Below are 22,033 nucleotides of genomic sequence, written 5' to 3'. Positions count from 1 at the left end.
GAGAGGCCAGCTGTCCCGGCTGAGGACCATTCCAGGATCCAGGCATGTAAGGGGCATCCAGGAACGAGGTGTCCAGCCAGCCACAGCTGACCACGGCCACTGCCATGTGGTGCAGAAGCGTCAGCGATGAGCCCAGTCAACCCACAGAACCATAAGGACCATGATGGCAACGGTGGAAACCACTGAGCCCAGGGTGGCTGGTCCCACTGACACGAGTCGGAACGCTCCAGAATGCAGACCTCCACTAAGGTCTCACCCTTAACCTATGTACCACCTGGCCCGCCATAGCTGACCATGCCTGAGCAAGCCAAGGCGGTAAAACCTAAAATCCTTCTCTCTGTTGCAACTCCTTTATGCCAACTGGATTCCATTTCTGTGGTTGGAGTCGCTGCCAGGCTCAGCTCCCCAGGGAGTCAGGAGGAAGGCCTGGAGCCCAGGAAGCAGGACATCCTCTTTACCTCCACCACTGGAGGCCCCACGTGCTGCAGGCTGCCTCAGCTCTTGCTGCCCCCAGTAAGCCGCCCGGACTCCAAAGCCTGCTTCAACTACCTCGCCCCATTGTGGTGGAAGAGGGGGGCCCCAAACCAAATTCGACCCTCCACAGGAAGTCCTCCTGATGCACCCACTCCCTCTACCCCCACCTAGCACCTCGTTTTGGGGGGCGAGCTCACTGCCTGCCAGACATCAGAGCCCCAAGACCCTCAGTGGGAACTGAGTCTTGGTCCTGGATGCTTCCAGCACTGAAACACACAGGGCCAGGCTAGCTCAAAAAGACATCAGCGAAGTCGCTCCCCTGTACAAACCCATGCATAGATGAGGAGACGGAGGATCAGAGAAGAGCCTGGTCACAAGGCAGGCAGGGTAGAGCTGAGATCAACCCGTGGACACCCAGCTTCCATCTCGCAGAGAAAGATGCCACGATGGCAGGGTGGGGGTGGAGTCTCTCCAGACCAGACACCGCGAGAGGGGGGAGCACTGCCCCAGCTCTGCCTCCCCTTCGCAGAACCCTTCTGGCAATGCAGACCACCCTGGACCCGCCAATCTCTGCTCTGGGTTGCAGAACACAAGAGGCAGAGCAGCCGAGGAGGTACCCAGGACAGGGTCCCAGAGGCCCCCTCTCTGCTCTGGGTCACCCACAGCAGAGGGGCTAGGGGCTGCAGCCGAGACACAAAGCTGTTCAGATGGAAGGAGACCCAGGCTCCGAGGCAAGCAGGAGCTGTGAACGCCTTTAATTGCCATTGCCACCCGCAGACACACGGGAGGCGGTGGGCAGCAGGAGTGTCTACATGTAGCCCATGGGGCCGTCCCTCTCTCCCAGCTGTGGTGTGTTTCCCCATCCAGTCTCCTCACATCCAGGACAGACATCTGGGGACCCCCCAGGCTCCAGGGCCACACTGGCATGAGTTCAGGGTCAAGCTGCTACAGCACCAGAAGCGTCCCGAAGTCTCTGGGGGCTGGTGAGCCCGCAGCCACCTGGGGGCACTCTCTCGCCACTCCCCCCACCAATGGCGAGGGCCCCCGTCCTAGACCTGGGAGGACTTCCGCTCCAACAGCAGCAGCGACTCCTTCACGGCAGCTGGCAGCTTCGGCTGGGACAGGCACCCCAGGGAGCGGAGGCGGCACAGCACCAGGAGGGTGGCAGCAGCCAGGCCTGCACTCAGCACCACTGCAGGGCAACAGACAGACAGACTGAGGAGGGGGTGAGAGGTTGGCTCCCAGCATGTGGGAGCGGGGGTCTGCAGCCTGTCTCCACCCTGTCCCCAGGGCAGGAGGGCCTGTTGGTCTTACCAGCTGCTGCCATAACCCCATAGATGCTTCCGGACTGGACTGAGTCCTTGTCACCGACAGAGGGAGTTGTGGCATTCCCGAGACGCCTGACATTCTCCTGGGTCACAGGGGTCCACACAGTGACCCCTCCCTGGAGGACCTTGGGGGTTCCTGCAATAAGCTCACATATCAGCAGCTGAGGAAAGGGCACTGAGGCCGGCCAGGGATGGGGATGCACTCAGGCCCGGGGACCCTCAGAGCTCACCCCCATCCCAGACCCTCTGGAGGGTATGAGAAGTACCACCCCGAGTAATGTCTTGCTGCCTCTAGGCGCATGTCTGTGTCTATAAACCAGGCAACCCCTCCGCACCCCTGCCCCAGTCGCCCTCCACCCTGCGCCCCCAAGCCAAGATACGGGGCACGTACCACAGCCTTGCTCGTCGCTGCCGTCGCTGCAGTCCGGGTGGCCGTCGCAGTGCCACGTGTGCGGGATGCAGGCACCGTCCAGCCTGCAGCGCAGCTGCCCTTCCGGGCATGGCTGGGGGCTGCAGATGCGGCCCGGGCATTCACCATCGCTGTCGCAGGAACAGGGGCTACTGGTGGGGGGCGGGCACTGCCCCTCCTGGACACACGGCTCGATCCCTGGATGGTTGGAGGTCCAGGGTCAGTCAGGTCCCAAACGCCCACGCGAGAGGGCCAGGACTCCCCAAGGCATTGCCCCCAGAAGCCCTGTGTTCCTGAAGGCCCCGCCCCCTGCTTGTTAGCCCCAGCTTCCAAAGAACCACCTGGCTACAAGCCATAGCCCTTCCACAGGCACCAGGCCTCCCAGTGGCCCACTTGTAACGCAAGCCCCGACCCCAAAGCGACCAGCTCCCGCATCCTCAGGCCCGTCCCTCCCTGCTAGCCCTGACCCGGGGCATGGCACTCACCGCACTCGTCCTCATCGCTGCCATCTGGGCAGTCCAGGTCACTGTCGCAGCGCCAGGGGAGGGGCACACAGAGGCCACTGGTGCGGCACTGGAAATTGGAGGGTGGGCACGAGCCTGCACTGGGGCCTGCAAGAGGCAGCAGTAAGGCCTGGGAGTCAGGGCACTCTGCTCAGGAGGACACAGTGATCACCAGCTGCCCCTACTCAGGAGGCCACCAGGACCCAGGGCAGAGCTGAACAGCTGCTGAGTGTGCAGCTGGGAGCCGCGCAGTTCACAGCCTCACCAAGGGCCTTGATGGGGGGTACTAGAGAAGAAAGGCCAAAAGCCACTGAGTAGGTGGCTGAGTCGGAGTTCAAACCCAGGCCCAACTGATCCAGAGGTTCTCCATAGGCCAGTGGTCTCCCCGTGGGCCACTCTCCAAGCTGTGTCCTGAAAATAATTGCAGGAAGGGCCCTTCCCAGGTCCCATCTCCAAATCTGCCTTAGGTCAAGCCCAGCAGGGCCTATTTTATCCCACCTATCATCAAGGGGGAAACTGAGGCCCCTGGTGGAGGACCCTCTCGGTCATCAAGCCCTGTCAACTCATGTCCTAAAATTCCTGCAGCACCTGACCAAGTTTCCCTGGCCCAGACGTGTCCCCAACCCCATCTCCACACAGACCCAGAGACCCTCAGAGCCCATCATTCCATCACCCCACCCTCACCCCCCCTGGGCTCAAAACCAGTCCCTGCCTCCCCGACCTCTACAAACCAAATCCCACCTCCTCCGTGCAGCAGCAAGGCCTCCCCTGGCGCCCACCTCCCCACCTCCTCTCCTCCCACACTTGTCCTCTGCCACCCAGCTTCCTCTCCTTGGCCTCCTTTCTGCTCCTCTAAGAGGCCTGGTCCAGCCCCACCCCAGGGCCTTTGCCCGTGCCGTCCCATGGCCCAGAACACCCTTCCCTCGTGAATTCCCCTCAGTCCTCACATCTCAGTTCACTCCGTGGGAGAGGTGCCTGCCCCTCTGAGGCCTGTGAAGCTCCCCCTCCCACTTCAATAACCATGGTCATGAAACTGGGAATGCCTGTGCCTGTGGGCTGGACACTCAGTGGACAGGGACTGTAACCCTGGACCCCACACCCAGAGCGGTAGCTGACACAAGGCTGTGGAGGTCGAGGCTGACTGGGGGAGATCTGGGCCTTCGGGGGTTCAGGGCAGCCAGTCTTGGGCAGAGCCCAAAGCCTAAGGGGAATAAGGATGTGGAGAGGGCCAGGGCAGCCTGGAACCTGGCCCAGCAGGAGGGAGTGTGGCCTTGTGTGGGCTCCCTCCTGGGGCATCAGGAAGGTGCCAAAGACCCTCCACTGCCTCTCCCTGGTTTCCTGCCTCCCTCAGACCCCAACCCTGAGCTTCCTGCCCCCACAGCCAGCCCCTCCCCGGGCCACACAGTTCCTGAGCTTTGTGCAGCCCGGAAAACCCTTACACCACCAGGAGCCTACTTCCTTCCCAGCCCACTGGGGTCTGGCTTCCTGCACAAACACAGACATCCCAGACCTTGACCCTTTGGGTTTGTCCTGCTGGCCGGCAGGCCTGAACGGCCCTCTGTGCAGTCTCATGGGGTGGTGGGTCAGACAGCAGTTGACAAATCAGAAACTCCACCTCCCAGCCTCAGTTTCTCATTCGTAAAAGGGGCGTGCTAGGTATCCCTACCTCAGGGTGTCCTGAGGAGTGGGGACAGCTTATGGGTACACAGTTAATGGGAGTCTGTCTTTGTGAAGGAAGCAGAAACAATAGTCTAAAAAAAGCACGGACTTTTGGGTGGCACGGGAGACCAGATGTGCTTAAAATGGGAAAGTGGTGTGAATCTGGGCGCTCAGCTTAAAGTCAGGGACATCTATAGCACCCCTCTAATCTTCCCAACTGCCAGGAAGGGGAGAATGGCCGGGGGCCCTGGGACTCAGGCAGGACACGTCCCCCAACCACCGATGTCACCTGGGCCAGGGTGAAAGTGCCCACGAGAGTCCGGGCTCACAGGAAGGGTGAGACCTTCCGTTCTCTAAGGACCGGGGCGAAGAAACTGAGTCGGGAGGGGGGAGATGGCGGTCGAGGAAACCAGCCACATGGCCTCGGTCAGGGCACAGGGGTTTGGATGGGGCCGCCCGGGGACCCGCCCTGCGCGCTTCGAGGGCGGGTCCCGACCTCGCTGGGCCGAAGGGCGGCTTGGAGGTGACAGCGGGCGCGACAAAGCTGGACCAGTGGGGAGTGCTAAGCAGGGCCGGTGCGGCAGCTCAGGTCGACAGGTGCGCGGGGTTCCCGAAGCGCGCAAGCCGCCGAGTCCAGAGACACGTGGGGGGGGGGGGGGGGGAAGTGTCCCGGACGGACAGGCGGCGCAGCCAACCGTGAGGCGCCGCCAGCGCGCGGGGGCGGGACGTGGGCCGCGGACTGGCCGGGTTCCGTGGGGCTCGCTCACCTGGGGCCGGGTGGGACGGCCGGGTCGAGCTCGGGGCGGCCTCTGGCCCCAGCCCGAGGCCCAGCAGCAGCCGCAGCGCCAGGGCCAGGGTCGCGGTCCGCCGCGCTCCTCCCCGTGCCATCCTGCTGTTCCCCGCGCCGCCCTCGGGCTGCTCACCGGGCGGCTTTGACCTCCGTGCACGCCGTCCTGGACTGCGCGTGCGCAGGGCGGGGGCGGGGCCTGCGGCTGGGCGGGCCGTAAATGTCCGAATCCGAGGAGCCCCAGGATTTGAGCTTCTTCGCTTTTTCCCAGTGACGAGGTCTGGAAAAGGGATCTTGCCCATTTGAAGATAGATCCTTTGGGGAATGGGAAACAATTGGTTGTCTGCTTACAATGTTTAACGTTCCACACCCACACTGTCGGGAATATCACTGTCTCAACAAATCCCTTCCTAATTTCACTATTTTAGGTACTTCCCGTCCCCTCCTGCGTCTTCATTCTGCACCCACACACTATTTATTTTACTTATTTGGGTTTATTGTCAGATTCCCCATGAGAACATTAACTCCTGGAGGGCAGGGCTGCTGGATTGCTCACCCGAACTTAGTGCCTGGCACAATGCCTGTCACAGAGTGTTTCAGCTTATTTCGTTTTATTTTTTCCCCTACCCCGCCCCCCCCCCCTTGTCTGTTCTCTATGTCCATTTGCTGCTTATTCTTTGACCCACCCTGTTGTTGTCAGCAGCACAGGACTCTGTGTTTCTTTTTGTTGTTGTTGTTGTTGCGTCATCTTGTTGTGTCAGCTCTCCATGTGTGTGGCACCATTCCTGGGCAGGCTGCACTTTCTTTTGTGCTGGGTGACTCTCCTTGTCTGTGGGGCTCCCCTATGCAGGGGGGACACCCCTGCGTGGCACGGCACTCCTTGCACGCATCAGCACTGCGCATGGGCCAGCTGCACACGGGTCAAGGAGACCTGGGGTTTGAACCGCGGACCTCCCATGCGGTGGACGGACTGCCTAACCACTGGACCAAGTCCACTTCCCTTATTTATTTAGTTTTAAATGGTGGTAACACATAACATAAAATTTTCCCTTTTAACCATTTTTAAGTGTGCAACTAAGTGACTTTTTTTTAAGATTTGTTTCTCTCCCCTTCCCCTCAAACCGCCCCCCCCAGTTGTCTGCTCTCTGTGTCCATTCGCTGTGTGTTCTTCTGTGACCGCTTCTATTTTTATCAGTGGCACCTGGTATCTGTGTTTCTTTTTGTTGAAATGTGTCAGCTCTCCGTGTATGCAGCGCCATTCCTGGGCAGGCTGCACTTTCTTTTGCGCTGGGCGGCTCTCCTTATAGGGCGCACTCCTTGCACGTGGGGCTCCCCTACACGGCACGTGGGGCTTCCCTACACCGGGAACACCCCTGAGTGGCACGGCACTCCTTGTGCGCATCAGCACTGCGCATGGGCCAGCTCCACACAGGTAAAGGAGGCTCTGGGTTTGATTCCTGGACCTCCCATATGGTAGGCGGATGCCCTGTCCATTGGGCCAAGTCCGCTTCCCTAAGTGACTTTTCATTTACAGTATCGTGCTACCATCAGCAACATCCATTACCAAAACTCTCACCCGTTCAGCAATAAATCCCCATTCACCCAGCCCCTGGTAACCTCTGGTATACTTTGTCTTGATGAATTTGCGTTTTCTAGATAGTTCATAGAAGGGGGACCATACACTATTTGTCCTTTTGTGACTGGTTTCTTTAGTCCTCATGTGTGGGAAAATAGCTTGAATTTGAATGTGGGAACCTGGCTCAAGGTTGAAACGTTTCCATAATGCAGATAAGAAGGGTGGGCATAGGAACACCAGCCTTGACTAGATGGAACACTGTCTGGTCAGCACAAAAACTGTTTGTGTGAGGAGACTTTTGAACTTTGTTATGGCCTGCTCCCTAGCAGTGCAGGTGCTGCAGCTTTAATAACAAGCAACCTTGAAAATAAACATAGATGACTACTGCTTTGTAATTTCTAATAAATATGATGTGGAAATGAGGGTCGAGGCTCTCAGTTCCAGAAGCTGTTGAGTCCCCTGGTCCAATCCTTAATTTCTCTCTTGGGTCTTTCTGTGCTTTTATTTCTTCAGTTCTGCATCACCTTCTCTTCGTGCGAACCTTTTGCTGATCTGGTCTCAGCAACTGGCGCCCAAACAGGAACTCAAGGGGAAGAAGAATCGCTTCGAGCAAAACTAAAGGTGTTGTCACGGCACAGAGCCCCGAGTGGTTTAGAAGGCCTTCCAAGTCCTCGGTGAGTAAGGACACTCTCGGGTATTCTAGCAGGGTTATGATGGGAAACAGAGACAGTTCACCCATATGTCTATCTCCTGAAGCAACTCCTCAAGGCAAGAGGAGCTGAGGCCAGTGAGTCTCATATTTTAGAACTCTTACAGACTGTAGTAAAATATGGCTCATAGTTCCCAGCAATAGGAAGTTTAGAATTAGGAGATTAGGAAAGAGCAGAAAAAAAGAGTTTAAAAATTACATGTACAAGGTGTTTTGCTTCCTCTTACAATTTGACCCACTTGGACTATTACTAAATCTGTTTTGATACTAAATCTAAAGTTTTGCCTTCAGCTCCTTCATTAATTGACTTTAGAAAACCACTTTCCCCTCTGCTGACTCCTCCTCCTCCTCCCATACCTGAAGATTCTCAGCCAAAGTTGTCAGCTTTATAACAGGGCATCTTGAAGGCCTGAACAGAGAGAAATCATGTTGAGCTGCTTGTGCAAGGAGAGGTTAGGTCACAAATAAAATGTCCTGTGCAGGCAAGGGTGCTAAATAAGACCCTTATTAGTAAAATCACCTTTGTAAGAAAACTCTCTGTTACAGTGTTGACTAAAATAAAGAAAACATTCTGGCAGCAACTGTACAAACCCCCGCTGCCTACATGATAATGTGGCTGTGGGCTAGTGGGGGCTAATAGAAATTAAACCTCTGGAAGAGGAGGAAAATATGGCAACATTAGTGTTCTGTTTTGTTTCCATGCTAATTCTGATGTGTCTATTTAGCCAAATTAATAAAATTAGTATAAAATTTTTATCAAGGTGTTAAAAGGAATTTTTGGTTTTGAGTCAATAGCATGTTCCTGAACTTCAAGTCTTAGCGTAGTCTTAAAGAGTAGTAACCCAAAAAATGTGTGTTAACTGTCTAAATTGCTAAATAAAAGCTTAACTGCATTTATTCTGCTCAAGTTATCCTAACTGGTTGCTGATTACTAATAAAAGTGTTTCCATGAACGAGTTTGCATGTTACAGGCAACATGGATGCCAAAAGAAATCTTAAAAGCAGTAAAATCTAAGATGTGAAATAATGGAGAATTTAAAAACAGCTATACCAGAAAAGTAAGAATTATGAGTCAAATTGTAAACTTTATATTTCTGTTGGTGTGTTGTAATTGTTTTGTGTTTGTCTGTTTGTTCATTGTCAGTGTATATTTTGATATCTCCAGATGGTGATATAAATTAATAAATAAAAATGTCTAAAAGAGCTCTATTCAAATGGCCTGAAATTAAATAAGTGCTTATATTAATACATAAGTTTAAATGTTAATAAGATCTCTACAATGATAAAAATTCTAAGTCTTGATTAACAAAATTACTATGTCTCTTCATAAAGAATAGTTCTTGCCTAAATTGAAATGAATAGTTTATTTTTCTTCACAGGAAAAAATGAAGGATGTAAAACTTAAATGAATATTAAAGAAGGTAAAAAGTTTGTGGGAGTGCTGACTGAAATTTAATAAGTTTGTTCAAAAAGGTGTGTTTTGTCCTAAAATAAAATGGCTGGTTTTCATAAAATCAGAATAAACATATGCAGGACAGGACTTGAATGCATGTGGCAAGTTGTAAAAGGTACTGTGGTAACATTAAGTAAGGGAATGTGTTCTGTGAAGGTGAAATTTGTCTTAAAATAAAATCATTATAGTCGATATGGTTATAAATAATTATAAGAAGTTTATGGAAGCATTGTTTGAATTACAGTGTTTAAATGGCTAATTCCAGTAAGTCATTCTAAAACACTGCTTCTAGTATTGCATGCCACTAGGTATTTAAAATAGTTATATTTGCATATAACCAAACTGAATCATTATTTGAACAAGTTTGTTTAGAGTTGATGGTAATTGTATGCTGTAAGAAGTTCTCTTGGAGATAGTTTGCAAAATCATTTTGGTAACTTATGTATGTAGGGTATATAGAATGTGTTTTTATCATTAAAGAAACAGAAAATAATTTTGTCCTAAAATACAATGATTGGTTATTAAGAAAGAGTAAAATGTGGGGCAAAACCTGAATGAATACTGAAAGTGCAGAAGGTTCGTGGAAAAGGAATTTTTATGGTTAATGTTGAGTAAGATTTGATGGGTCTATCTATAAAGTTTTAAAAGCTTTAGTATCAAATAATATATTGACGCAAAGTTAAAATTTTGTTCTTTCTCAAAGTTTCTCAAGTTATTAGTCTGTTTCAGTAAAAGTTTATGAAGAGTTTTTCTCCTGAATAATATACAAAGAAAGTCTGTTTTATCAAAATAGCTTCTTGTACTTTAACATTATGGTTTTCTTGGTTTTTTAAGAAGCAAGTCTCATCACTTTTTAAAGAACATAATGTTCAAACCTACTTTCTCAAAGTCAAATCCTGAAAACTATCTTTTTATTTCAAACTATTGCAAAAGATTTGTTCTTTTGCCTTGAAAAAATTAAATAAAATAGTTGTTCCTTTAATATGTTATAAGTTGAATGGAAAGTGTTTAAAGTGTTACAAAATTAAAAGGATTCTTTAACCCTCTGTTAATTAAAGTTGTATGAGTAAAAAAAATTCATATGAATACTTAAAAGAGTATATAAAATTCCTGGAAATTTACCAATGTTTCAGCATAATATTAGATAAAAGTACAATGTGGTTAATCATGGTTTTAATTATTATTAAAAATAGTATGTGTCACAGAAACACCCTCTTATCGTAAATTAAAGTAATACCACTGCTGTATGCAGCAGTCCCAAATATTGCTAGTTTGTTGCAAGAAATTAATATCCAATTGTGTCACTATCACTTTGTTTTAAAACTTGCTAAGACTTTCTTTAGTATTTCCTTAGGCAAGTAAAAACAGCCTACATTCTCCTACCTGTAGAAAAGTCAACAATGGACTTTTGCAGAGCTTCCCCAAGGCTGTGTACATAGCCCAACCAACCACTTGCCCTAGCCTGGTGCAAAGAATCTGGCTGTGTAGATGACATTCCGTTAACCAGTAATCCTTTTTTCAGAATTAAAAGAAACATCAGAGACAATAGCATCTTAAGAGCCTAAAATAATTATTACAAAGTCAATTAAAAAAAAAAAAGAGCCTAAAATAGGCAAACAATTGGGACAGGCTGCAGGGTCCCTGCTGCTCTATCAAATTCTTAAATGTTATTTGGTTGGGTAAGACAAACTATACCCTCTGCTGTAATTGATAAAGTACAATGTTTTCTCATGTTAATGTAGTTTGTAATATTGTTGGAATACTAAAAATCTTACATCCCTCACTTAGCTCCTATATTAAAACCACTGTATGTGTTAATTAGGATAGGTCCTTCATGGGAGTAGGAGGACCTCCAGCAGGCTGCTTTAAAAAATATTTTAAAAGAGGAAGAAAGTGGACATTGAGTTAGCCTGTGAATTGGATGTGGCCAGCCCCAATACTGGCTTTGGGTGGGGTTTGTGGCAAAGGCAGCATTCTAAACAAGTACCCCTTGGGTTTTAGTCACAATTCTGGGAAGGGGCCAAAAGTACATCATAAAAAAGTAATTGGGTGCAGCATAGGAAGCTCTGCTGAAAGTGAAAGACTAAACCCAATAGTATCTGGTCACTCTGAAGGCTGCCATCCCTATCTAGGGGTGGATTGCAAATACTAAAAACGCGACAGAAACAATGGACTGTTGTGACTCGCCCTCTGGTGGAGAGAGATGTGGAACATCTGGGACGCCTGCCAGCAGTGAAAGTTAACTATCACGTCCCTGCCCACTCCTCTAACATCTCTCTCAGGACTGTTGAGGCAGATGCCTTCGTGAACATCCAGAGCCATACCATTGAGACCTGAGAAGCAGCGGAGTGGCTTCACCAGAAAGGTGAACGTCTTGAGTAACAAATCTTGTGGTGCCTAGCCCAGCAGTTCCAGCTGCCTGTTACTCGCCAACAGCTCCATGGGCTTCACCATGAGTGTCCTTCCTGCTCACTCCAATGACTGTGATATTGGAACCCTCCTGCTCTTGGGGGGGTATGCTTTCACTGCTACAGATACTGCATTGGGACTCTACTATTTTCTGACTAGAAAATGAATCCTCACAACAATGGACTGAGTTTAAATTCACCACTGAGTTGTAGTACCAGGTCCAGTAAAGATGCTAACAGCGAGACCAACGAAGGCATTGAAATTATGAGTTAAGGTTCCTGGTGCCGCACAGCCCAAAATGGGGAAGTAATAATAATCTATTGCTGCCTATGCCTCAAACTATACAAAATGGGGAAAACCGAGGTCATTTTTGATCGAGTACTGGCCTATATACCTTTGCTGGTTAGGAATCTTAAGCCCATGAAAAATGAAAATCTCTTCATTAAATCTCTGCTAGTTGGAAGTCTTATTGTTCATTGTTGTATAATCTGCAGTTATAGATTATGTATAAAATGCAGTTTTGATCTTGGGAGAAGAATTGCAAACTGTAAATATGTGCTTACGCCTACAATGTGATTGAAATGTATCTGGTTTTTGTGTGACACCTTATGTACATAATAGCAGTGATATTCTTTAGAAATCAGTGAAACGTCATTTGCATGGTCATAAAAACAATTTAAGCTTAGATATTTCTCAATTACAAGCCCAAATAACAAGAATTCAATGTGCTCATTTGCAATTGCTTCCTGCCTCACAAACTATGACAGGAATTGTGGGTGGATTAAGATCCCTGAACCCTGATATGGATTGAGTTGGGGAGAGGGTCGTCTAGGCCCTTAATTATCTGTTCCTGTCTGTTTTGTGAGTATTCAGTCCTCAGATGCACACTACATGAAGAGTAAGAAATTGCCAAATCTGGGAAACGGACTTGGCCCAGTGGTTAGGGCGTCCGTCTACCACATGGGAGGTCCGCAGTTCAAACCTCGGGCCTCCTTGTCCCGTGTGGAGCTGGCCCATGCGCAGTGCTGATGCGCGCAAGGAGTGCCCTGCCACGCAGGGGTGTCCCCCGCATAGGGGAGCCCCACGCGCAAGGAGTGCACCCATAAGGAGAGCCGCTCAGCGTGAAGGAAAGTGCAGCCTGCCCAGGAATGGTGCTGCCCACACTTCCCGTGCAGCTGACAACAGAAGCGGACAAAGAATCAAGATGCAGCAAATGGACACAGAGAACAGACAACCAGGGGAGGGGACGGAATTAAATAAATAAATCCTAAAAAAAAAAAAAAAAGGAAATTGCCAAAGCTGCCTTCACTGCTTTGCAAAAACAAAAAAGGGGGGGATATGGGGAAATAGCTTGAATTTGAATGTGGGAACCTTGCTTGAAGTTGAAACATTTCCATAACGCAGATAAGAAGTGTAGGCTTAGGAACACCAGCCTTGACTAGACAGAACGCTGTCTGGTCAGCACGAAAATTGTTTGCACGTGGAGACATTCGAACTTTGTTATGGCCTGTTCCCTAGCATTGCAGGTGCTACAGCTTTAATAACAAGCAGCCTTGAAAATAAACATAGATGACTACTGCTTTGTAATTTCTAATAAATACTATGTGGAAACGAGGGTTGAGGCTCTCAGTTCCAGAAGCTGTTGAGCCCCCTGGTCCCATCTTTCATTTCTCTCTTGTACCTTTCTTTCTGTCCTTTTATTTCTTCAGTTCTGCATCGCCATCCCTTCGTGCAAACTTATTGCTGAGCTGGTCTCAGCACTCATGGCCAACGGGGAGGTGAATGCCATTCTTACCCACGTGTCCTCCACCGTCCTCTTTCAGGAACAAGGCAGGGGATGGTAGCAGCCCTTGGATTTTCTCTTTTCACAGCTGCTCAGTTTTGGTTCATGAAATACACACCTTCTGCAGCGTTTCTAGCCAATCTGGTGGCGGTGTTTCCTTGAAAACAAGTATCTCCTCTACAGATCCGCCTTAGGAGGAACATAGCCAGCTGGACCCAAGGGTGGGACCCTAGACCAGGCACTTCCATCCAGCCGAGACACATGTGCAAAGGCTTCCCACTCTTCAAGTTTCCCATGAAACTGCTCTAAAGTGTCCAGATTTCCCCAGGAGGAGCTCAGTTTGCACATTGAGGGTGTGCTTCGCTATTTGAAAATGTGTGAGGTTACAGCTATTTTGGGAGTATAGGTATTTTTCCCACAATAATCTTCCCCGTTCCTAGGGGAAAGGAGGTAAAAGGCAAAGGTCTCCATGGGCATTGGAATGAGTGACAGATAGGAGGGGAGGTGGGGAGGGGAGGGGCCCCTCTGAGGCTGGGGATGGAGGAAAGGGAGGAGGCTGAAGCAGGAGGTTTGTGGACATGCAGTGGTTGGGTGCAAAGCCATCAGCTCCCAGGGTCAGGTCCGGCTCTGGGTGCGCAGAGCAAGTGCTGGTCTCTCTGTTCCTCAGCTCTTCCTCCATCAAGGGGTGTCACAACAGCTGTGACCCCACAGCACTGCTCCAGGAATTAGATAAGATCAAGGACAGAGTGTTCGGGGCAGTACCTGGCACATGGGCCCTGCTCAGCAGGTTTCAGTCTCCCTTCCTGCTCCTTCATGGCAGTTTTCATATCTGGGTCATAAGTCTCTTGAGAAACCTTCCATGGCATCACACCTTGCAAGGGCTGAAACCCCGAATGCCTGGGGTCTCTGGAAGTCCCCCGGAATTGCTCTTCTCCTTGAGCCTAGCCTCTGCACACCCTGTCCCCAGAACATGAACCGCCCCCCCCCCCATCTTCTTCCTGAATCCGACACTGCTTCTGCCCCAACCAGAATCCCACCTCCTTCAGGAAACCTTCAAGGTGTTTCAGCCCACAGGGCCTTCTCCCCAATGACCTGGCTTTTAGCATTTGTAAGGCTCGCTTTTCCTGCCTTGCTCTAAGCTTTCAGAGCGCAGGGTGGTCTCACACTCTAATCCCCCAGAGGGCCTTACCCACCTCTTGGTACATCCCTGATCTTCCCCTGCTGAAGGGTTAGGGGTTCTTTCATGAGGTAACCACAATGCTCCCTCAGGTAAGCTCCAGGCATGGCTCCCCACTGCTCCTGCACCCAGCCCTTTTCACCTTCCTTCTGCAAGGACATGCTGCCTTCCTTCCCTTGGCTACCTCCTCCTTGCCCCTAGCATAAAGGCCTTTCCTGCCTGCCCTAGGTAAGCCTCACCACTGGGCCACCCTCACTGTCCTCACCTACCACCTGGCTGCCTCCCCTACTAAGCAGCCAGGTGGTGTGGCCTGTGGTGCTAAGGTGCTTAAAATGTGAGCCAAATGTCGATGCATCTGAGCAAAGGCCAGGGTAGCAATCAAAGCAAGGGAAGTGAGCGGCCTGCCTTGCACTCCACTGCCTCAACACTCCACCCCCACCACCGCCCCATCCTGGCCTTACAGCCAAAGTTCCTCAAACACCAAGAGGTCTTCGAACCAGCTCCTGGGAGAGGTCATACATTCCGACCCTCTCCTTGGGGAAAGGATAGTGACATCTCTGCACAGGTCTTCTCTCTGCACCAGGGAGAGCGTGCCACCCTGAGCTCGAGAATCACTGTCGCCCTCCCACCTTTGGAAGACTGACAGAGTTAGCAGACACCACACCAACTTCACCCCAAAATCCAAGAAACTCATGTGAAGATTAAAAAATAAAAGCCAGGAAGGAGATGTGGCTCAACCAGTTGGGTGCTCGCCTACCACACGGGAGGGCCCATGTTCAGGTCCTGGTGCCTCCTAAAAGATGAGCAGATGCCACAAGCCAGCAGACATCATAGCCTGCAGGGACCAGATGTGGCTCAGGCTAATGGGCACTTGCTTCCCATGTGGGAGGTCCCAGGTTCAGTTCCCAGTCCCTCCTAGAGAAGGCGAGCAAACAATGAGCAGACAGATGAGAGAACCATCTTAGGGGGAGGTGGGAATAAATAAAGAAAAATAAATAGAAATAGGGAAGGTGGCGGACTTGGCCCAGTCAGCAGTGGACTTGGCCCAGTAGTTAGGGCGTCCATCTACCACATGGGAGGTCTGCGGTTCAAACCCCGGGCCTCCTCGACCTGTGTGGAGCTGGCCCATGTGCAGTGCTGATGCACACAAGGAGTGCCCTGCCACGCAGGGGTGTCCCCCGCATAGGGGAGCCCCATGTGCAAGGCTGTACCCCATAAGGAGAGCCGCCCAGCGCGAAAGAAAGTGCCACCTGCCCAGGAATGGTGCCAAACACAAGGAGAGCTGACACAACAAGATGACGCAAAAAAAAGAAAGATTCCCATGGAAACAGGGAAGCGGATTTGGCTCAATTGATAGAGCGTCTGCCTACCATATGGGAGGTCCAGGTTCAAACCCAGGGCCTCCTGACCCATGTGGTGAGGTGGCCCATGCGCAGTGATGACTCGCACAAGAAGTACCCTGCCACGCAGGGGTGTCCCCCGCGTAGAGAAGCCCCACTCACAAGGAGTGCGCTCTGCAAGGAGAGACACCCTGCACGAAAAAAGCGCAGCCTGCCTAGGAGTGGTGCCGCACACACAGAGAGCTGATGCAGCAAGATGATGCATCAAAAAGAGACACAGATTTCCAGGGCCACTGACAAGAATACAAGTGGACACAGAACACACAGCAAATGGACACAGAGAGGAGACAACGGGGGAAAGGGGGAGGGGGAGAGAAATAAAAATAAATCTTAAAAAAATAGAATAAAATAAAAATATAAAATAAAAGCCAACGTGAGAGTCAAACATGATGTATTTGTCATAAATTAGGTCACGTTTTCCCACAGGGAATCCAAGGAAGTGAAGCGCTCAGGTGTCCTGAGGGCACGGCCAGGTGCTCCAGTTCACTGAGTCACAGGTAAGGCTGGTCCTTGGACAGTTCCCACCTCTTTACAGGTGGGGCCGGAGTCACTGCCTTCTTCTCAGAGGTGGCCAGAGGGGAGTGTGAGCTGGAGGAAGGAAACAGACTGTGATGAGGGCCAGGTCTCCAGAGAACACTGTGGAAGGATCTGAGCAAGGCCGCATCTTCCCCCTGATGTTTCAGACATCTAAACTCTCCCAGCGCCCCACCAACAGGGTCCCTGATTCAGATCAGCCACCACCCTGCTTTCTGCCCAAGCTGGTGGGAACCCCATTCGGCCAGCCCTGGCTCCTGGGCCAAGGGCTGAGCTCCTCCTCCAGCTCCCCTTCCAACTTGCAGCCTCCAGGGTAGATAAGCAACCCCTGCTGCCTCAGAATAAGATACTGGCAGTAGGGTCAAGTATCAGGTGACACACATCCAACTGTTCTTCCTTCCTTCATGTGCTGCATGCTTACTGCACAGCAGCCAGATACTGTGCCTTGCACTGGATATATCTGGACACAGTGAGGCCACCCTCATGAAGCATTTAGGCTAATGGGGCTGAGAGCAATTTAAAAGTACACCCTGGGAAGTGGATTTGACCCAATGGATAGGGCATCCGCCTACCACATTGGAGGTCCAGTGTTCAAACCCTGGGCCTCCTTAACCCATGTGATGAGCTGGCCCAAGCACAGTGCTGAGGTGTGCAAGGAGTGCCGTGCCACACAGGGGTGTCCCTCGCATAGGGGAACCCCACGCACAAGGAGTGCACCCTGTAAGGAGAGCCGCCCAGCGTAAAAAAACAAAAGTGCAGCTTGCCCAGGAATGGCACCGCACACACAGAGAGCTGACATAGTAAGATGACGCAACAAAAAGAAACACAGATTCTGGTGCCACTGACAAGAATACAAACAGACAAAGAAGAACAGCAAATGGACACAGAAAGCAGACAACTGGGGCGGGGGGGGAAGAAGAGAAAAATAAATTTAAAAAAATAAATCTTAAAAAAATAAATAAATAAAATTATACTCTTTGGGGAAATGGCTGTGGCTCAACCCATTGGGCGCCTGCCTACCACATGGGAAGTGCCGGGTTCATGTCCTGGTGCCTCCCAGAAGAAGATGAGCTAACGCTGCCCCCGCTACAATGAGCAGATACTGCAAGCCAGCAGATGTGGGAGCCTATGGGGAGCAGATGTGGCTCAGGCCATTGGGCCCTCGCCTCTCATGTGACAGGTCCCGGGTTTGGTTCCCGTACCTCCCGGAGAAGGAGAGCAAACAATGAGCAGACAGACGAGAGAACCATCTGGGGAAGAGGGGGATAAATAAAGTAAATAAATAAATCTTTAAAAAAACATATATATATGCCCTTTGGTTCACTGGCTGGCCAACAGTGAGCCCCAAGAAGTTCACTGCCAGCAAATCCAGGGCAAGCCTCTCTCCCCTTGCCCCCCAGGCCCATCTGAATCCCTGGGCCTAGAGCTGGAGAGGCTCACACATACCCAAGAAAGAATAGAAAGGAGGCAGGTAGGTGGGCTCTCATGTCAGAGGCAGCAGGCCGCCTCCCTGGGAAAGGTGGGCAAGAATCGGAGGGTAACAAGGACCACTACAGCAGTCATTCACCGACTTCTACCTGCACACCAGGCCCTGGCCTGTCTGACAAGCTTCATCATGCTGCACTCTTCCCACCCTCCTTTTACAGGATGCACCAACCAAGGTACATGGAAGGCCTGGCCCAAGGCCACAGGGTGCATCAGCCAGAGAGCCAAGATACCACTGTGCATGTGAAATCCTGCTACTGCCCCCTGCTGGCTGTGTGATGCAAAAAAGTCACTTAGCCTCGCTAGGCCTTGATGGCAACAGAGGCCATTGCCACTTAACCCATGGAGTTACTAGGAGGGAGGCTTGGCACTGACTCTGTGCCAGAATCCATTCTGGGAACTTATACACACTCACTGTGAGAACTAATCCTTGTAGTGACTCCCTGAGGGTAATTCTATTACTGACCCCATTTAAGTCTTACAAGGCACCTGAGGCTGGGGACCAAAAAAGTTTTGAAGCACTTTATACAATTCTTTATTTATACAATTCTTTCCATAAGAAAAATATAAAATTACCACTACAAGAATGCCTGAACAGCGTCCAGCCATGACCTCCATAGCCCATCCCCTCCTGAGAATGAACAAAGGAGCCATATAGCAGTGAAGCAGGTAAGGGCCTTCACCAGCTCCCGGGCCAGGCCCCACCAATCCCTCCAGATTACAAGAATACCCTATGTCCTAGCCCACTACCCCCTAGCCTTTGGCCCCAGGCTGTACTTAGTTTTCCCGCCTATTGATATACTGTATAAAGTCATATCTACCACCTTCTAGGGGCAGGCTGAAGTCTATTCTTCAGACCCCTTCCATAGGGATAGCTTCTCAATAAACTTCCTGCCTGCAAAATAATAATAATAATAATAATAATAATAATAATGCTTAGAATTCCCCCAAAGCCTTGAAGGGATCCTGAAGCTTCACTTGCTCTCAGCTCCAGGCTGGACTGGGTCAGGATTAAATTGAGCTCTCAGGGAAGCTGATAGAGCATCCGCCTACCATATAGGAGGTCCAGGGTTCGAACCCAGGGCCTCCTGGCCCGTGTGATGAGCTAGCCCATGTGCAGTGCTGCTGCGCGCAAGGAGTGCCATGCCACGCAGGGGAGCCCCATGTGCAAGGAGTGCACCCCACAAGGAGAGCCACCCTGCACAAAAAAAGCACAGCCTGCCCAGGAGTGGCACCGCACACACGGAGAGCTGACACAGCAAGATGACACAACAAAAAAGAGACACAGATTCCCGGTGCTGCCGAGAATGCAAGCGGACACAGAGGAACACACAGTGAATGGATACAAGAGAGGAGACAATGGGGGGGACAGGAAGGGGAGAGAAATAAATAAAACAAATCTTTAAAAAAAAAAAAAAGAGCTCTCAGACAAAAAGTGTTCAGCACGGGGTTTCTGACATAGTTCATAGTTTAAAAAAAACCAGATCTTGAAAAGCACCCTTTCGAAGTCCAGGAAAAAGGACAAGCTGTGGGGGGAATGGAGGGTATCTTGGGGGGCTCTGGGTGAGCCATGCCAGAGGCCCTCACCTCTCTGCTGGCTTGCCTGACCCTAGTGCCTTCTGTGAGGACATGATGACTGAAGGGGGAACGGCTTCACGGCGACCATCGCGAGTACAGTAGTAGTTGTTGGAGAGCTTGTGGCTGGGGCCCACAGGGAGCTTGGGAGGAGGCTGAGTCCTGAGGAGAAAGAACACCAGCGTTGAAGCAAACCCACCGTCTCCCTCACTGCCCCATCAGGCTGGAGCAGGGACCCAAAGTAGCTGCAATCCCAGGAGTCAGGGCCTGCAGTCACTGGGACGGGACATCCCCTTGGTGCACTGCATCAGGAACATATGCCTAGGAAGGGGGTCCAGGGCTCAGAAGCCAATGGAAGCCCCCGCTCTGGATGCAAAGGAACTGGGAGGCAAGGGCCTGCCCCACCACAGGTCCCCCACCTGCCCCAGGTGTGATGGGTAGAGGACCCTTTGTGAGGCCTCCCAGGACCTGTTTCCAGCCCTCCATGGCCCAGAGCTTGGCACTTGCCTAACCCCCACCTGCAGGTGTCAGGAAATAAATGCTTTGGCAACAGCCCCAGATTTAGCCCACTGTGAGGGGCTTCTCCCCCAAAGGTCAGGCTACAGAACCATGGCATTTTCTGTTATCTCAAAAGAGCATCGCTGGGATCAAGGCTTACTATTCAAAGAGCTGCTGGCACCTCGGCCTTGGAGCTATGGGGACCCAGGTCCTCTGCATTTCCCTGCTCCCAGGTGATCAGACTCCAAAACTCACTGTGGCTGGACAGGAGGTAAATGGAGCTCTGCTCTGACTTGGGCTAAACGCTGGACTGATTCACAAAGAAGTCTGGAGCCTTAAAAGGAAACGCTAACCTCAAAACAAAATATTGGCAAAAAGGACCTTCTGTGGAAAATGCAGCAGAGAGAGAAGGGCAGAGATCATCAAGGGGCCAGGTTTTCATTTAAACAATGTTTTTAAAGGACTTTTTTGTCTAGTAACTGTTTTGCCAGAATTTAGGCTTTTTTCCCCTAAAACAAGTGATACTCACTGTATTTATAAATTAACAAATCTAATATTCAAAGCAATATGTTCTGTGACAAAGTTTCTAAAACCCTAAAATGCAGAAATGACACTGCAAGCAAGACCCTAGTTTTCTACAGTCCTAGCACAGTAAAGGGAAAAAGAACCAGTGCCAATGGGAATGCCCAAATGATCGGCACTAGGGGGCACCACTGCCCTAAAAAAGTTTAAATGTTTACAAAGCCATTTCCCCAACAGGCACAAGAATTATGCATCAAACTATCCTGGTAGAAAAGCAATTCTTCAGTACTACAATATTTGGAATTAGTTACAACATATAAACAAGCACATCAATTTGAATACTTTAATGCTATTTTTCTTGCTTTCGTGATAATCCTCAGTGACCACCTCTGCTGACAAAGCCCTGGTAGCGCTATGACCTCGTATAGTGCCACTATTTCCCTTCCTTGGGGTACTTCAGCCACAGTGGCATCCTGGCCTCAACTCCAAAGTCAATACCTGAAGAAACTTTCATGACCACCAGACCTCAGGTAGCCACCCTCCAGTTTAGGCATTCATTTTTTTTTTTCTTCAAAGCATTCCAGAACAATGTTAGCCTATATGTTTATTTCACTGTTTTTCTCTCCCTTGGATGTGAGCTCCATGAAAGGAATGCAGGCTAACTTTTCATATTCACCATGATTGCCAAGGCCGAGGACATGGCCAGGGCCTAATAATTGTTAAGTAATTTGGGACAGAAATGAATTTGAAATCAAGACACTTCTAAGTTTAAGTCCCAGCTTTGCCACTTTCTAGTTTCTGGGTGATTTTAGGCAAATGACTTAGTCCCTCCTACTCTCAACTTTTTTTCATCTGTACCTTGGAGATGATAACACTAACGGTAAGGGTCCCACTAATCATGATTTCCACACGGAATGCAATCCTAGCCTGGCTGTTCCACCACAGAAAGTCAAACAAGGATAAAGGCAAATCTTTTCAGCCTCCACAGCTTGCCAGGGGGCTAGAGGCAATCTCCGCCCAGTGGTCCAGGGGCTAAAAAAAAAAAAACAAAAAAAAAACATGGATTCTGTATGTGGTCCAGGGAAGACCAGACAGGGCCCAAGGCAGGGAGCAGGGAATGCTCACCGCTTGGAGATCTCATGGTAGCGCAGCTGCAGCTTCGCCTGCAGATCTTGCTGTGGGAGAAGAGAGGGAAGGTCAGCCTGCAGGCCACCCCTGGGAAGGAGAGGGTGCAGAGAAGTTCCGGTGATTGAAAAGAGGACACGGATATGTGCCCTAAAGGTGAAAAGAAAAGCAAGGGGGCCGGGCCCACGAGATCCAGAGCTAAAGCGGTCCGGGACTGGGAAGGTGCCATCTCCGAGTGATTCTCCGGCCAAGGGAGAATCAAGAGCTAAGAGTGTGGGCTAGTGTGTCCGGAGGTGAAGGGGTCACAAGTTGGAGGCTCCCGGGGAGATCCCGGGATGAGCGACGGTCATGGCACAGGAAACGTCCAGGACCAGAGGGGGGCGCTGGCCTTAAAGACCTCAAGCATCTTTGAGGATGAAGGTGAATGGCCGGGCCCGGTCCGGGGCGCACGGATCCCACAGTCCCCCCAGTGCGACCCTGTCCGCCCTGCGCACCCCGGACGCCCAGTTCCGCAGCCGCTGGATGAAACGGGTGGCGGACGCCATCTTTCTTAACAGCTGAAGGGCACCAGTGACGTTCCTCCCGCGAGGCCTGCTGGGAGGGCCGCGGCCTGTCTCGCGAGAGCGA

General features: G+C 50.7%; 2 protein-coding genes across 3 annotated transcripts; both read right to left on the bottom strand.

The window, feature by feature from the left end:
• Window positions 1-1,199: 1,199 nt before the first annotated feature.
• CD320 (CD320 molecule) lies at window positions 1,200-5,463 on the bottom strand. 2 transcript variants are annotated; one of them, XM_004454676.5, is made up of 5 exons: window positions 5,141-5,463; window positions 2,697-2,822; window positions 2,194-2,409; window positions 1,789-1,938; window positions 1,200-1,689 (listed from the first exon to the last, which is right to left on the bottom strand). In XM_004454676.5, the coding sequence occupies exons 1-5, from the start codon at window positions 5,460-5,462 to the stop codon at window positions 1,658-1,660; spliced, it is 846 nt and encodes a 281-aa protein (XP_004454733.2). In that variant the 5' UTR covers window position 5,463; the 3' UTR covers window positions 1,200-1,657. The 2 variants fall into 2 exon arrangements, with proteins under 2 accessions (XP_004454733.2, XP_004454732.2); XM_004454675.5 differs by having other exon boundaries at window positions 1,200-1,666.
• Window positions 5,464-16,041: 10,578 nt separating this feature from the next.
• Window positions 16,042-22,030, bottom strand: NDUFA7 (NADH:ubiquinone oxidoreductase subunit A7). Its single transcript, XM_004454677.4, has 4 exons — window positions 21,901-22,030; window positions 21,407-21,456; window positions 19,274-19,423; window positions 16,042-16,255 (listed from the first exon to the last, which is right to left on the bottom strand). The coding sequence occupies exons 1-4, from the start codon at window positions 21,949-21,951 to the stop codon at window positions 16,159-16,161; spliced, it is 348 nt and encodes a 115-aa protein (XP_004454734.2). The 5' UTR covers window positions 21,952-22,030; the 3' UTR covers window positions 16,042-16,158.
• Between the last annotated feature and the right edge of the window lie 3 nt (window positions 22,031-22,033).

This window comes from Dasypus novemcinctus, chromosome 19 (assembly GCF_030445035.2).
Source record: "Dasypus novemcinctus isolate mDasNov1 chromosome 19, mDasNov1.1.hap2, whole genome shotgun sequence".
NCBI classification, from domain to species: Eukaryota; Metazoa; Chordata; class Mammalia; order Cingulata; family Dasypodidae; genus Dasypus; species Dasypus novemcinctus.
This window is presented reverse-complemented; position numbering and strand designations above follow the sequence as displayed.

Excerpts from the sequence above, each read along its gene's own strand:
- CD320 (XM_004454675.5), bottom strand. The coding sequence starts at position 5,462 with ATGGGCAAGATCCCTTTTCCAGACCTCGTCACTGGGAAAAAGCGAAGA. Across the intron at positions 2,410-2,696 it reads CAGCGATGAGGACGAGTGCG|GGATCGAGCCGTGTGTCCAG; the intron begins GTGAGTGCCATG and ends CCAACCATCCAG. Across the intron at positions 1,667-1,788 it reads TGGGGTTATGGCAGCAGCTG|TGGTGCTGAGTGCAGGCCTG; the intron begins GTAAGACCAACA and ends GTTGCCCTGCAG.
- NDUFA7 (XM_004454677.4), bottom strand. The coding sequence starts at position 21,951 with ATGGCGTCCGCCACCCGTTTCATCCAGCGGCTGCGGAACTGGGCGTCC. Across the intron at positions 21,457-21,900 it reads TGCGGAACTGGGCGTCCGGG|CAAGATCTGCAGGCGAAGCT; the intron begins GTGCGCAGGGCG and ends CTTCTCCCACAG. Across the intron at positions 19,424-21,406 it reads TACCATGAGATCTCCAAGCG|GACTCAGCCTCCTCCCAAGC; the intron begins GTGAGCATTCCC and ends CTTTCTCCTCAG.